A 12,909-nucleotide genomic window follows, 5' to 3' on the forward strand; every position below is an offset into this window, starting at 1 on the left:
TAAAATCTCTATAGATAATTTTTACACAAGGCACAATTGTCATTCTCATCAATATTGTTTAATTTCACACTCTTCTAATTGGGGTCAGAAACCCAATGTTTGAAACTATGTGAACAAAAATTTATAGTATATATTTCTTTTATACCATGTACAGAAAAGGGTTTTGTTCCTTTGAATAAAATATGTACAGAGTGGCATTCCATCATGCAGCCTATTAGCAATCAGTACTTGTAATTACATGCCTCAGTGTACACAGATTTAAATGCCAATTGCTATAAATCAACCTTCGATCAAACATGTATCAGTTTGTTTTGATAGACATTTGTTATCTGTAATTCAAGTGACAGTATTAATTTCAATACCTTAAAAGGAAACTCAAGAATGGTGAACACTTATGCAAAGGTAAATACATACTTCATTTTATACGAGATAAGGGATGCTTGTAAGCACGAGATAAGAGACACTTGTAAGCACGAGATAAGGGATGCTTGTAAGCACGAGATAAGGGATGCTTGTAAGCACGAGATAAGGGATGCTTGTAAGCACGAGATAAGAGACGCTTGTAAGCACGAGATAAGAGACGCTTGTAAGCGTGAGATAAGAGACGCTTGTAAGCGTGAGATAAGAGACGCTTGTAAGCGTGAGATAAGAGACGCTTGTAAGCGTGAGAGAGGGATGCTTGTAAGCGTGAGATAAGAGACGCTTGTAAGCGTGAGATAAGAGACGCTTGTAAGCGTGAGATAAGAGACGCTTGTAAGCGTGAGATAAGAGACGCTTGTAAGCGTGAGATAAGAGACGCTTGTAAGCACGAGATAAGAGACGCTTGTAAGCGTGAGAGAGGGAGATGCTTGTAAGCGTGAGATAAGAGACGCTTGTAAGCGTGAGAGAGGGAGATGCTTGTAAGCGTGAGATAAGAGACGCTTGTAAGCACGAGATAAGAGACGCTTGTAAGCGTGAGAGAGGGAGATGCAACACAAAGAACAGTTAAACTTCGGTATCTTGAACATGAATATCTTGAATATCATGGTTATGTTGAAATGAGTTAGAAATCTCAACTACATTTTCTTTATGTATTCTAAGCTCAATATCTTGAACCCTTAGATATCTTAAAAGTTTTTTCTCAGTCCCATCAAGTTTGAGATAACAAGATCTGACTTTATTTGAAGGGGTTTGTCCGCGAAATTCAAACCATTGTGAAATATTGAACAATAAAAACAGCAAAATTTTAGCCCCACGAAATTAAAGCTCTTCACAGTACACAACAGAAACTGACTGTAAAAGAAATCACAAAGCAAAGGGCAAGCCACAACTTGTTCCAAGTATCAGCAGTTCCTAACAAAACCTCCAGAGAAGAGCTAGTTATGACCTGTTTATTTACTGTTCAAACGATTTCACTGATTAAAGAGGAGATAAAACATGCAACCAACATTTATAAAAACAAGATCTAGGTGGAATACCTTCACGATTCCCTAATAAATGTAAAACAAAATCAGTTGTACTGAGACAATTTAAGACACAAGAGGTAATTTTTTACAACTATTGCAACATTAATTTTATAACAAATGTCTATGTCTAGTAGTACATTAAAGTTTTTAAGACTCTATGTCCATGGAAAAGCAAGCATAGTCTGTAACGTAGACTGGACATGTCATAGTCCACCAATGTTTCTGTTCAATGCAGCGAGTTACGCTAATAGTCACAAATAGTTAATTTCCTGCTATACAGTATCTTATAAATTTCCATCCAGGAAGCAAAAGTTATCTACCATTTATAATGATTTATACAGTGATCAAACACATTTATTTATCGGGAAATTGGACTTAGTCTATTCTAATATATCATATATTAAAGCATGTAATTCAAAATTAATTACAAATTTCTAAGGGCCCAAAAATTAGTACCACCTTCTGCTTGGTTTTCCATGGATAGACTCTAGAATTTGTAAGATAGCACAGATATATATATAGGAATTCATGTGTAAGTCAACTAAAAAAATCTACAGGTATTGGTTCATAAATTTAGATTTTACCCAGTGATGTTAACTTACCCTTAGATAATTTATCCTGTTCATCAACAGCTGCGCAGCACCATCTGTTTTGTCATTGAAACACTGCAAGATAATATCTAAATTACATATTCTGGAATTTAAACTGAACTTGGGAAGAGGGTACTTGTGCAGACTTTTTTAGACACCTGAATAAACATTGCCACAAATGCAATAGTCAAGAAGTTTTTGTATACATGGCATCTAACTTGCATGATGCTGAGAAGTTGAAGCTAGAACATTCATGTTAATACATATAGAGTCTCTTATCAGTATTACTTGAATGTTACTCAAAACTTTGGTCACAATTAATGTTCTATAACATTATTCAAATTTTTGTTTAAGTTGTAATTGTATGTTGAACAATACAAAAAGCTACATATAGATGTAAAATTGCCTTCCACTGCCAAATGACTCGATCACCATAAAATTTGATTTCATTTGTAACACACTATTCTATTGGTTCATTAACTTCATTAACTTGCTACATAAAGCATTGTGACTTCATTAACATTTCAGGTGTTCGATTAAATTCATCCTATAAAATAGTTTAAAGCACATTTATCAAGTGATAAATTTCATATCAAATCATGTCATCAAGGTACCACACTTGGGTGCAGATTGCAGTTTTTATAAACAGGCACTATATTCACAAAATATCTTACGACTACGATAAAAATTTACAAACACTGTAATTTTCTTATTTTTCATTTCTTGTAGACTTTCTTAATTGATAATTATGTAAAGTGCATCCATTGTTTATAAAACTTGAATACATACTTATGACTGGTATTTGATTATCAGACAGAATTATTTTTTTTCTATTTCAACCCAATAACATACCATGCTATCAAAAATCCTTAAGTAGACAAATTTTAATCTGGCACTTAATTTGAATGAATAAAACAAAGCTAACTCTGTGCTCTTACTATAATGAAATTCATTATTAAGGCTCACAAGAGCTGGAAATTAAAGTCCAATTTCACAGACACAGTCTATGCAAAAGACATCGGACCGTCGGACCTGACCGATGTGCAGTGCCTCAGGTCCGATGCGTCATTTTTTACACCAGACCGGAATGTCCGATGTCTCAATGTCCGGTTTTGAGCTTTATTATTTTGACGCAAAGTCATTTAAATGTTTGTTATAAGTAAAAAAATATCACACAAATCCAAATACTTAAATGAATTAATGTGCATGGACCGTCTAAAGTATTATGCGGGAGGGATCCCTGGTATAGTATTACTAGTATAATAAATAAGATTTCCTTGGTTTTACATTTTCACGTGTTTCACTTTTTTACATTAGGTTTTTTGGTCTGACAAAATTTGGTTCGGTCCGGTGTGTTCATTGATTACACATGACCGAATGTCCTGTGTGGTCCAAAAAACTTTCGCATAGACTGCAGACAATTTAGATGGTCTAAACGAAATCTTACATTTGAATAGAGATTCCACAGATTTCTGATGTCTAGGAACTGAGACAGGTTAATACCATTCTCCAGGAAGAGCTTCACAAACTCTAGACGGTCCTGTATTAAGGCTGTCATCATAGCATCGTCCAGCTTCAGTTCCTGTAAACATTCATATCATAGAGAAGTTGGAAATTTAAATCATCTCAAATTTTCTTTTCTAATATACTTTCAAAAATACAAATTTGACTGGTGATATAAGTGATATTGTTTTGGGAAAATTTATACCTGTTACATCTGTGTTTGACATGCAAGTGAAGGGAATTGGTTTAATTGAATGAGACAACTTTTTTTCAAACACCCCACACTATCATCTTTACTTGTGAGTTGTGACACTCAAACACTTCCTCCATTAATAATGTGCTCTATCAAACTTCCAACTTGAAAATATCTTATCTTTTTTTTATGCTGTGTTCATACCAAAAACAGATACCTTCTACAAATAAAAAATGATCGTGAAATTTTTTTTATCTTTGGCATGTGTGTTCATCAAGTACTATCTAAATACCATATAAGAAGAATTATTAGTAGGGATTTAATTTTTGGCATTACTAGTGAGCGTGATGAGATTGAATATCGTTTACAATTTATTCCATTTTGAAGGCAATAGTTCCCTTTCCTGGAATTATAAAGTTGCTAAAATTTATAGCTCTGACTAAATATATATACCAATTTTTATGGGAAAATGCAAAAATCGTGTCTTGCAAAAAATTCCACTTATATGGTATATCAGACATTCCTACATGGTATATGGTATATCAGACATTCCTACATCCCAGTCAGAGTCTCAATGTTCCTGATAGGTTCTCATGAAGTTACGCTAACACTAGACGAGTCAATACAGCACTACTGGACTCACGTCATAGTCAAGTAAAACGGTGTACAACCAATGAATAGCCATACAAGTAAAACGGTGTACAACCAATGAATAGCCATACATGTATCAATGGGAACAAACTTGTAATTTGTCTCTCATATCATTTTTTTTTTAAAATCAGGTCAACATATGCTTGTCTGAAATTCTTAAAGTCCAAGAGGTAGAACTTGGCTGAATGAAAAGTAAACTGAACTAATGAATTTGATATGCAATTACACACCAAAAAATCAGCTCAATATCAACAATAGTGAAAAAAGTCTGTAAAATTGTAAACTCAATAAAATTTTCAATGTCCATGACCATAACTCTGACGAAAGGATGTCAAACAAATTGAGACTTGATCTGTACTCTCCACACCACAAAATCAGTAGATTCTGACAAAGTCCAGAGGATTACAACTATGATGGAGGGGGGTAATACAATATCTGAGAAGTTTATAGAGGAGGCATAAAAAGCCTCATACATAAAACCAGATCAACATGTAACAAAAACAATCAAAATCTACAGTTCTTAACAGCAGATTTATCTTGAAGGACCACGGATAAAATTATTACCTGATAATTTGTCTTGTTGGAGGCTGTGAAGATTTCATTTTTGGCTATATCTGACCGGTTCCAGGCCAAAGCCAAACTGAGCTGGGCATTAGTGTTTGTTCTGTTTGCTGCAAAGAAAGTTTGTATTGGAAAAAACAATGTGTTATATTCAAATAGACAGTATTTCAGTGAAGATCTATAGCTACTGTACATATGTAATTAAAAAAATACAGCTTTACTCACCTTTTAACAAAGCATACAAAATAGCTCGGTCAAATTCTTTTGTTTCATTATCATTCAGATCAAACACAGTCAGCTGAAATTAAAACCAAAATCATGATCCTTTGTACTTTTTATAAATGCAAACAGAAAAATATGTCCACGTAATGATGCACTCTATTAGAAATAGAAACGAGTTCAATTTGTCTAATCCCTTTGCGTTCTAAATATGTCCACGACATGATGCACTATATTAGAAATATAGGCAAATTCAATCTGTCTAACTCCTTTGAGTTCTAGACAATGAGCAGATCCTTAAACATGGTGTAAACTGGAGTTCATAAAAATAATGATTGATAGAGTTCTGGCATGGTACATGATACCGTCATCAGGAAGTGTTCCTTCATAGAGCAGAACAGATGACAACTAACTACAAGTCTTAACACTTGTATCAATAGTATTGCATTAAATTAACGAGAAAATTTCCTTTACTTCCTTCTTCACCTAATAGTATTTAAGCTGTATGAGTATTTAAAACAATTGAAAAATTTCTATATTGAGTCACTGTAGATATACTTTTTTTGTCATGACAACTCTTATACCAATCGTCCATCAAGTGACAAGGCATGACAATTCTAATCATAAGAGTTTTACCATATTTGGTCAAATCATCTCCTTTAATAAGGGTAACTGTGACCTAGTTTTGGGTTGCACCACACCTTCTCACTATGATACACCAACTAGAATCGTTTGATGGTTCTAGACCTCGTAGTATCTAAGTTATGATGAGTCAGACATTGTTCTTGAATAAGGTTTTTTCACTCTAGTTTTAGTCATGATACACCTTCTACCTAAAACGAATCAAATGGTGAAATTTTTATGGCTCTAAGCCTCAAAGTGTGTATGTTATAAGTTGGATATGTAAATAAAAGCTAACAGACAGATGAAAGGATGCCTTCACTACACCATCATATAGCCTGTCACAGACCAGGCTTATAGACATTAGATGAAACAGTGAGTTACCTCCGATTTCTCTATACTACAACAGCTGTGTAGTGTGAGTTGAATGTCTCAGTGTTGTACACCCACTCTGAGTTATGTACTGTGAGTTATCCCCCTTTCTACATGCTGCAGTACCTCTCTGAGTAGTATACTGTAAGTCACTCGACATGTCTCAATGTCGCGGTAATTTACTAAGTTGTGTACTGAAAGTTGATACTCAGCATTGTCAATGCTGCAGTATCTCCATCTGAACGATTACTCACTGTCTATGCTCCAGCACCTTTCTGAGAAGTGTACTGTAAATTACTTACTATTTCTTAATACTTTACTACCTCTCTGTGCAATGTACTTATTTTTCTATGCTGCAGTGCCTCTCTGAGCAGTGTCCATTGAGTTATTTACCATTTCTCTATGCTGCATTATGCCTTACTGAACAGTTACTCAACACTTCTCTCTGCTGTAATATTTCACTAAGCAGAGTACTTTGAGCTTTTCACAAGTTCTTTATGCTGCAATATATCTATCTGAATAGTCATTCACCATATCTTTATGCTGCAGTATGTTCATTTGAATACTTACAAATTCTCTATGCAGAAGTGATTTTCTAAGCAGTATACTGTGAACCATTTCTTTACGCTGCAGTGCCTCTCTGAATAGCTACTCACCATTTCTCTATGCTTCAGTGCCTCTCTGAATAGCTACTCACCATTTCTCTATGCTGCAGCACCTCTCTGAATAACTACTTACCATTTCTCTACACTGAAGTGCCTCTCTGAATAGCTACTCACCATTTCTCTACGCTGCAGCGCCTCTCTGAATAGCTACTCACCATTTCTCTATGCTGCAGCACCTCTCTGAATAACTACTTACCATTTCTCTACGCTGAAGTGCCTCTCTGAATAGCTACTCACCATTTCTATACGCTGCAGTGCCTCTCTGAATAGCTACTCACCATTTCTCTATGCTGCAGTGCCTCTCTGAATAGCTACTCACCATTTATCTACGCTGCAGTGCCTCTCTGAATAGCTACTAACCATTTCTCTACGCTGCAGCGCCTCTCTGAATAACTACTCACCATTTCTCTACGCTGCAGTGCCTCTCTGAATAGCTAATCACCATTTCTCTATGCTGCAGCACCTCTCTGAATAGCTACTTACCATTTCTCTACGCTGCAGTGCCTCTCTGAATAGCTACTTACCATTTCTCTATGCTGCAGCGCCTCTCTGAATAGCTACTCACCATTTCTCTACACTGCAGTGCCTCTCTGAATAGCTACTCACCATTTCTATACGCTGCAGCGCCTCTCTGAATAGCTACTCACCATTTCTCTATGCTGCAGTGCCTCTCTGAATAGCCACTCACCATTTCTCTACGCTGCAGCGCGTCTCTGAATAGCTACTTACCATTTCTCTATGCTGCAGCGCCTATCTGAATAGCTACTTACCATTTCTCTACGCTGCAGTGCCTCTCTGAGCTGTTTTAAACAGTTGGCCACTAGAGCTGGTTTTCTTGGCATGTCCTTCTCTTTCCATTCAAAAACTCTATTTGCTAAGTTCTCCATTTCACTGTCAAAATCTTTGGGAAAGTGGCTTTTCTCTTCACTAATAACCAAAACAAAAACTTCAATGATTCATGAACTGTGTTAAAACAAACAAAAACAATCACATTCATTTACATTGTTGTGTCCTGTTTTCTTCACAATGGCTTAAAGCTACTATTCCTGCCATGTTTAATAGTTTTGTTTATTAAAAGCCTTCCAATTCACATTCTCCATTCATGTTTGCTACATAACTCTAACTATGTGCTATAATGTATACGGTAGGTGAGTTTGTTTGCTGTGTCTGTAGCTATGTACTATAATGTATAGGTGAGTTTGTTTGTTGTGTCTGTAGCTATGTGCTATAATGTATAGGTGAGTTTGTTTGTTGTGTCTGTAGCTATGTGCTATAATGTATAGGTGAGTTTGTTTGCTATGTCTGTAGCTATGTGCTATAATGTATAGGTGAGTTTGTTTGCTGTGTCTGTAGCTATGTGCTATAATGTATAGGTGAGTTTGTTTGTTGTGTCTGTAGCTATGTGCTATAATGTATAGGTGAGTTTGTTTGTTGTGTCTGTAGCTATGTGCTATAATGTATAGGTGAGTTTGTTTGCTGTGTCTGTAGCTATGTGCTATAATGTATAGGTGAGTTTGTTTGCTGTGTCTGTAGCTATGTGCTATAATGTATAGGTGAGTTTGTTTGTTGTGTCTGTAGCTATGTGCTATAATGTATAGGTGAGTTTGTTTGTTGTGTCTGTAGCTATGTGCTATAATGTATAGGTGAGTTTGTTTGCTGTGTCTGTAGCTATGTACTATAATGTATAGGTGAGTTTGTTTGCTGTGTCTGTAGCTATGTGCTATAATGTATAGGTGAGTTTGCTTACTTTGTGTCTGTAGCTATGTGCTATAATGTATAGGTGAGTTTGTTTGCTGTGTCTGTAGCTATGTGCTATAATGTATAGGTGAGTTTGTTTGTTGTGTCTGTAGCTATGTGCTATAATGTATAGGTGAGTTTGTTGTGTCTGTAGCTATGTGCTATAATGTATAGGTGAGTTTGTTTGTTGTGTCTGTAGCTATGTACTATAATGTATAGGTGAGTTTGTTGTGTGTCTGTAGCTATGTGCTATAATGTATAGGTGAGTTTGTTGTGTGTCTGTAGCTGTCTGCTATAATGTATAGGTGAGTTTGTTTGTTGTGTCTGTAGCTATGTGCTATAATGTATAGGTGAGTTTGTTGTGTCTGTAGCTATGTGCTATAATGTATAAGTGAGTTTGTTTGCTGTGTCTGTAGCTATGTGCTATAATGTATAGGTGAGTTTGTATGTTGTGTGTCTGTAGCTATGTGCTATAATGTATAGGTGAGTTTGTTTGCTGTGTCTGTAGCTATGTACTATAATGTATAGGTGAGTTTGTTTGTTGTGTCTGTAGCTATGTGTTATAATGTATAGGTGAGTTTGTTTGTTGTGTCTGTAGCTATGTGCTATAATGTATAGGTGAGTTTGTATGTTGTGTGTCTGTAGCTATGTGCTATAATGTATAGGTGAGTTTGTTTGCTGTGTCTGTAGCTATGTGCTATAATGTATAGGTGAGTTTGTTTGCTATGTAACTATAATATACAGCTAAGGTTGTCTGCTGTGCACCGGTAGATACATGTGTGTGCTATGAAGTACAACATACTTGAGTTTATTAGCTGTGATGTTATAGCCATGAGCTATGAAATCAGCTGCTCGCCCCGAGGACTGCAGCACCAGGACAGGAATGCCTCTTGTTACAGACTGCCAGACAGTCTTCATGGAGTTGATACCTCCCTCAACAATGATAGATATCACAGGTATGGTAAGAGCTGTAACACACAAGTTTCAAATCATAAAAGATCATTCATACTCATAGAAGTACTTAGATAAATAATTTTCTTTAAGCACTTGTAACATTAAAGAATTTTGAGATGGAAGGGGACACTTTTCTAACCAAGATTTATAACAAAAATCAGCAGTGGAATGCAATATTGCTTATAACATGCAAGTAATTTTTTTTTTCAAAAGCTTAACAGGTAAACAAACAAATTAACTTCTTTCCAAACACCATTTTATTATTGCTCTAAAAATCCTGAACATGGGAGCATCTGCATAACGACTTGAATTAGAGTACCTGCAAATGTCAAGTCTCAAGAAAATGACATTTAATTTAACATACCGGGTATTAATGAAAGTGTATTTGAGATTGTTTTCTTTTATGTTTAGCAGAACCATAAAGTCTTGATGAAATTCAATCATGACAATTATGTCAATAAAATATTTGAAACATATGAAATATACATATAAAGCAAGCATAAATGGACTATTTCATCATAATTATAGCCTTGTTTACATCAAGAAATGGTCTGGAAATGATCTATGTCATAAAGTTACTGGTGTAAAATTCCACAGAACTGATGATAATTATCATAATCAGCCATTTTTTAACCCAAGAATGATAGACAATTTACTTTCTTCACCATTATTATAACATGGCTTGTGAAATTAGAATGAAATGTACAAACAAGATGTGTATGAAACACAATGCTCCTAGCAGTGGCAAAGTACATGGTCTATAGATTGGCTGACTAAAATGTTCAATACCCATCAGGTCATTCAATGTATAACCACCATACTTCATAAATGGATGGTCGGATTTTTGTAACCGTGGTATCATTTTGAAGGGTTCATAAAATAAATAAAATCCATCACAGGAATTTTCAAAATTTTGTTTACTGGTTGATTTATTTCACCTAGAATTTAACACTGAAGTCTATGGGAAGAACATGTTTGATTAAAACATTTACCGGTATAAGACAAATTACATTTTCATACAAATCTCTTGTTAGAAAGTTACATACACTTTCTCTTTATGAAAATATGAAATAAAATTAATCATTTACCACATATATTATTAGAAAATTAGATTTTTCTTATATATTTTTTTTACAAATGGCAGATAACTCTTCAAAAAAGTCTCAAATGCAAAAAGTTCAACTTCTAATCATTTACCAGTCATGTGAATTTCACCTACTTCACTTTCATAATTATTTAACAATAAACATTTATGTTGATTTAAATCCTTCAAAATTGTTCATTATCCATTGAATATCTTAAATAACCATTATAGAGAAAAGCTTGAAGTTTTGAAATAAATGTAGTTCTGAAGTTTCATAAAGTTTCATAAACTTCAACTCCACATTAATTTTGTATTTTAAAAAATTCAATCACAACTCCATCAGTTCTACCACATAAAATATTTGAAGTCTTCATCCCAAACATTGCTTTTAATATTTCTCATGTTGAAAACTTTAATCTTCACAGATTCATGGAGAAATCAAGGACAGTATTGACAGACATGTTAATAAATACATTTAATTTGACAATAGTCTGTCCTCTGTCTATGGATAAAAAATGAATAATTAATTATAATGACAATATCTCACAAGATTCTTTATCGTCTGGATCTACATGCTGATTTGAGACGAACTTCTCCAGTTTGGTTCTGAAGTCTATCTCCGCCCCAAATTTGTTCTCTGACCCATCATCTATGAGAATGAAGTGGGAGTGGTTCTCATCCAGGGGGACATTTCTCGGATTTAATAACTGAGCCTCCACCACATCTGACTTGGAGTAAACAGCTGGAAAGAGCCCCTTTCTCTGCCCCTGTAACAGAATTCCCTTGTCCATGCACTTCTTAACTAAAAACTTCAGGATTCTGGTTTTATTGAGTATTTGAGTATCGACAGGCAACTATTATCAACGATACATTTAAAAATGAAAACTTTGAACATAACTCGGGTCACTGAGTGTTACTCACCGTGACATTGACCTCTACTATCATTTCAGGTTTCACTACATATTTCATTGACAAACCCAGTTACACAAAAACATGTTGTCAATTTCTAGATACTAAGCAAATTATGATACATCTATCATTGTAAATAATTTATGAAATCATCAAGGCAAACATTTTTAACCTCAAAATACTACAACTTCTTGTGCCATAAAATTTCAATTTTGCATTTGACGGGCAATATCCCCACAATGCCAACAGATAAAATTCTTCTGAAATTATGTGAAGAAACTACAAACAATCGACATTTTATGATATCATATTTATAAAATTGAAACACAAATAATGTTGCAATAATTTTTTGTCAAAAACGCATTTTTCAATGGAATATATAGTGAAAAAAATGACTAACTTATACTGTAGATGTTGCATCTCCACTTTATGGAATGTTTACAAGGAATTTCACAAATTGATAAAATAAAATTCTATCTACGAATGTAGATTAATATCCCCCTCTACCCAGAAAGCTGATCCACTCATACAAGTAAACACTGTCAGATAGCAAACAATAAGACTCCAAAGCACAAATAACACTAATCACCAATACATTCACTTTTTGAATCGGGGCTTGTATTTTTGATTCAATATTTTAGAATCTCATATAATTGAAACAAGTAATGTCATAGAATTACAAATACCTAATATGTGTGCCCTTTTGTCTCATGTCAATACCATGATAGTAAATGCTTGTTTTTCAGTAATTTCATTGAGCACTTTTGTTTTCAAATGCTCTGATGAAATTAGTAGTGACTATTTCTAAAAACAAGAGCAAAATTAACCCATTGTACCCTATAACCAGATATCTACGAGAGATTTCATCTTTTTACGCTTCACCTCAAATGCACAATTGTCAAGAAAACATGATAATATGCAAAACAGGCAACAGGTTTAAAAAAAGAAAACAAAATATTGTACCCATGATACACACACTGATGAAATAGGAATTAAATAAAACCACATCTAAAAATGCTTTTTGGGGTTTGCCATTGTTGTTAAAGGGACTGAGCCACATTTTTGGAAAAAGATATTTTTCATTTTTTATGTTAAACATTTGAAAATTCATGTATAACTCACTTAAAGTTTACAACCAAAATTTGGGCCTTCTTAATGCAAGGAAATTAGCAATACTTTAGCAAGCCTTCTTTATGTTTACAAACAAACTAGTGAAATGTTAATTTTGTAATTTAAAGCATCCAAATTTTGCACAGACACAACAAATAATAAACTCGCTATAATCAACTTCTGTCATGGTGCATAACCTTAAATTTTTTTGTGAAACCTTTTAAACACCTCAGACTGTAGATTTTGATCATTAAAAGTAAAATTCAAAATTTTGAAAACAATTGTGAATCAGTCC

At 34.3% G+C, this 12,909-nt stretch overlaps 1 protein-coding gene across 6 annotated transcripts in view; it reads right to left on the minus strand.

Annotated features, from left to right (window-relative positions):
* Positions 1 to 12,909, minus strand: part of LOC125668665 (transient receptor potential cation channel subfamily M member 2-like) — a 51,645-nt gene that overhangs the window by 30,762 nt on the left and 7,974 nt on the right. For all 6 annotated transcript variants that reach the window (XM_056162315.1, XM_056162314.1, XM_048902994.2 and 3 more), the window contains 7 exons: positions 11,143 to 11,362; positions 9,360 to 9,525; positions 7,591 to 7,747; positions 5,169 to 5,241; positions 4,947 to 5,053; positions 3,483 to 3,617; positions 2,048 to 2,110 (listed from right to left, as the gene is read on the minus strand). In XM_056162315.1, the coding sequence (XP_056018290.1) occupies positions 2,048 to 2,110; positions 3,483 to 3,617; positions 4,947 to 5,053; positions 5,169 to 5,241; positions 7,591 to 7,747; positions 9,360 to 9,525; positions 11,143 to 11,362 (921 nt within the window). The remainder of the gene's footprint in view (positions 1 to 2,047; positions 2,111 to 3,482; positions 3,618 to 4,946; positions 5,054 to 5,168; positions 5,242 to 7,590; positions 7,748 to 9,359; positions 9,526 to 11,142; positions 11,363 to 12,909) is intronic.

This window comes from Ostrea edulis, chromosome 4, assembly GCF_947568905.1.
Source record: "Ostrea edulis chromosome 4, xbOstEdul1.1, whole genome shotgun sequence".
Classification (NCBI taxonomy): Eukaryota; Metazoa; Mollusca; class Bivalvia; order Ostreida; family Ostreidae; genus Ostrea; species Ostrea edulis.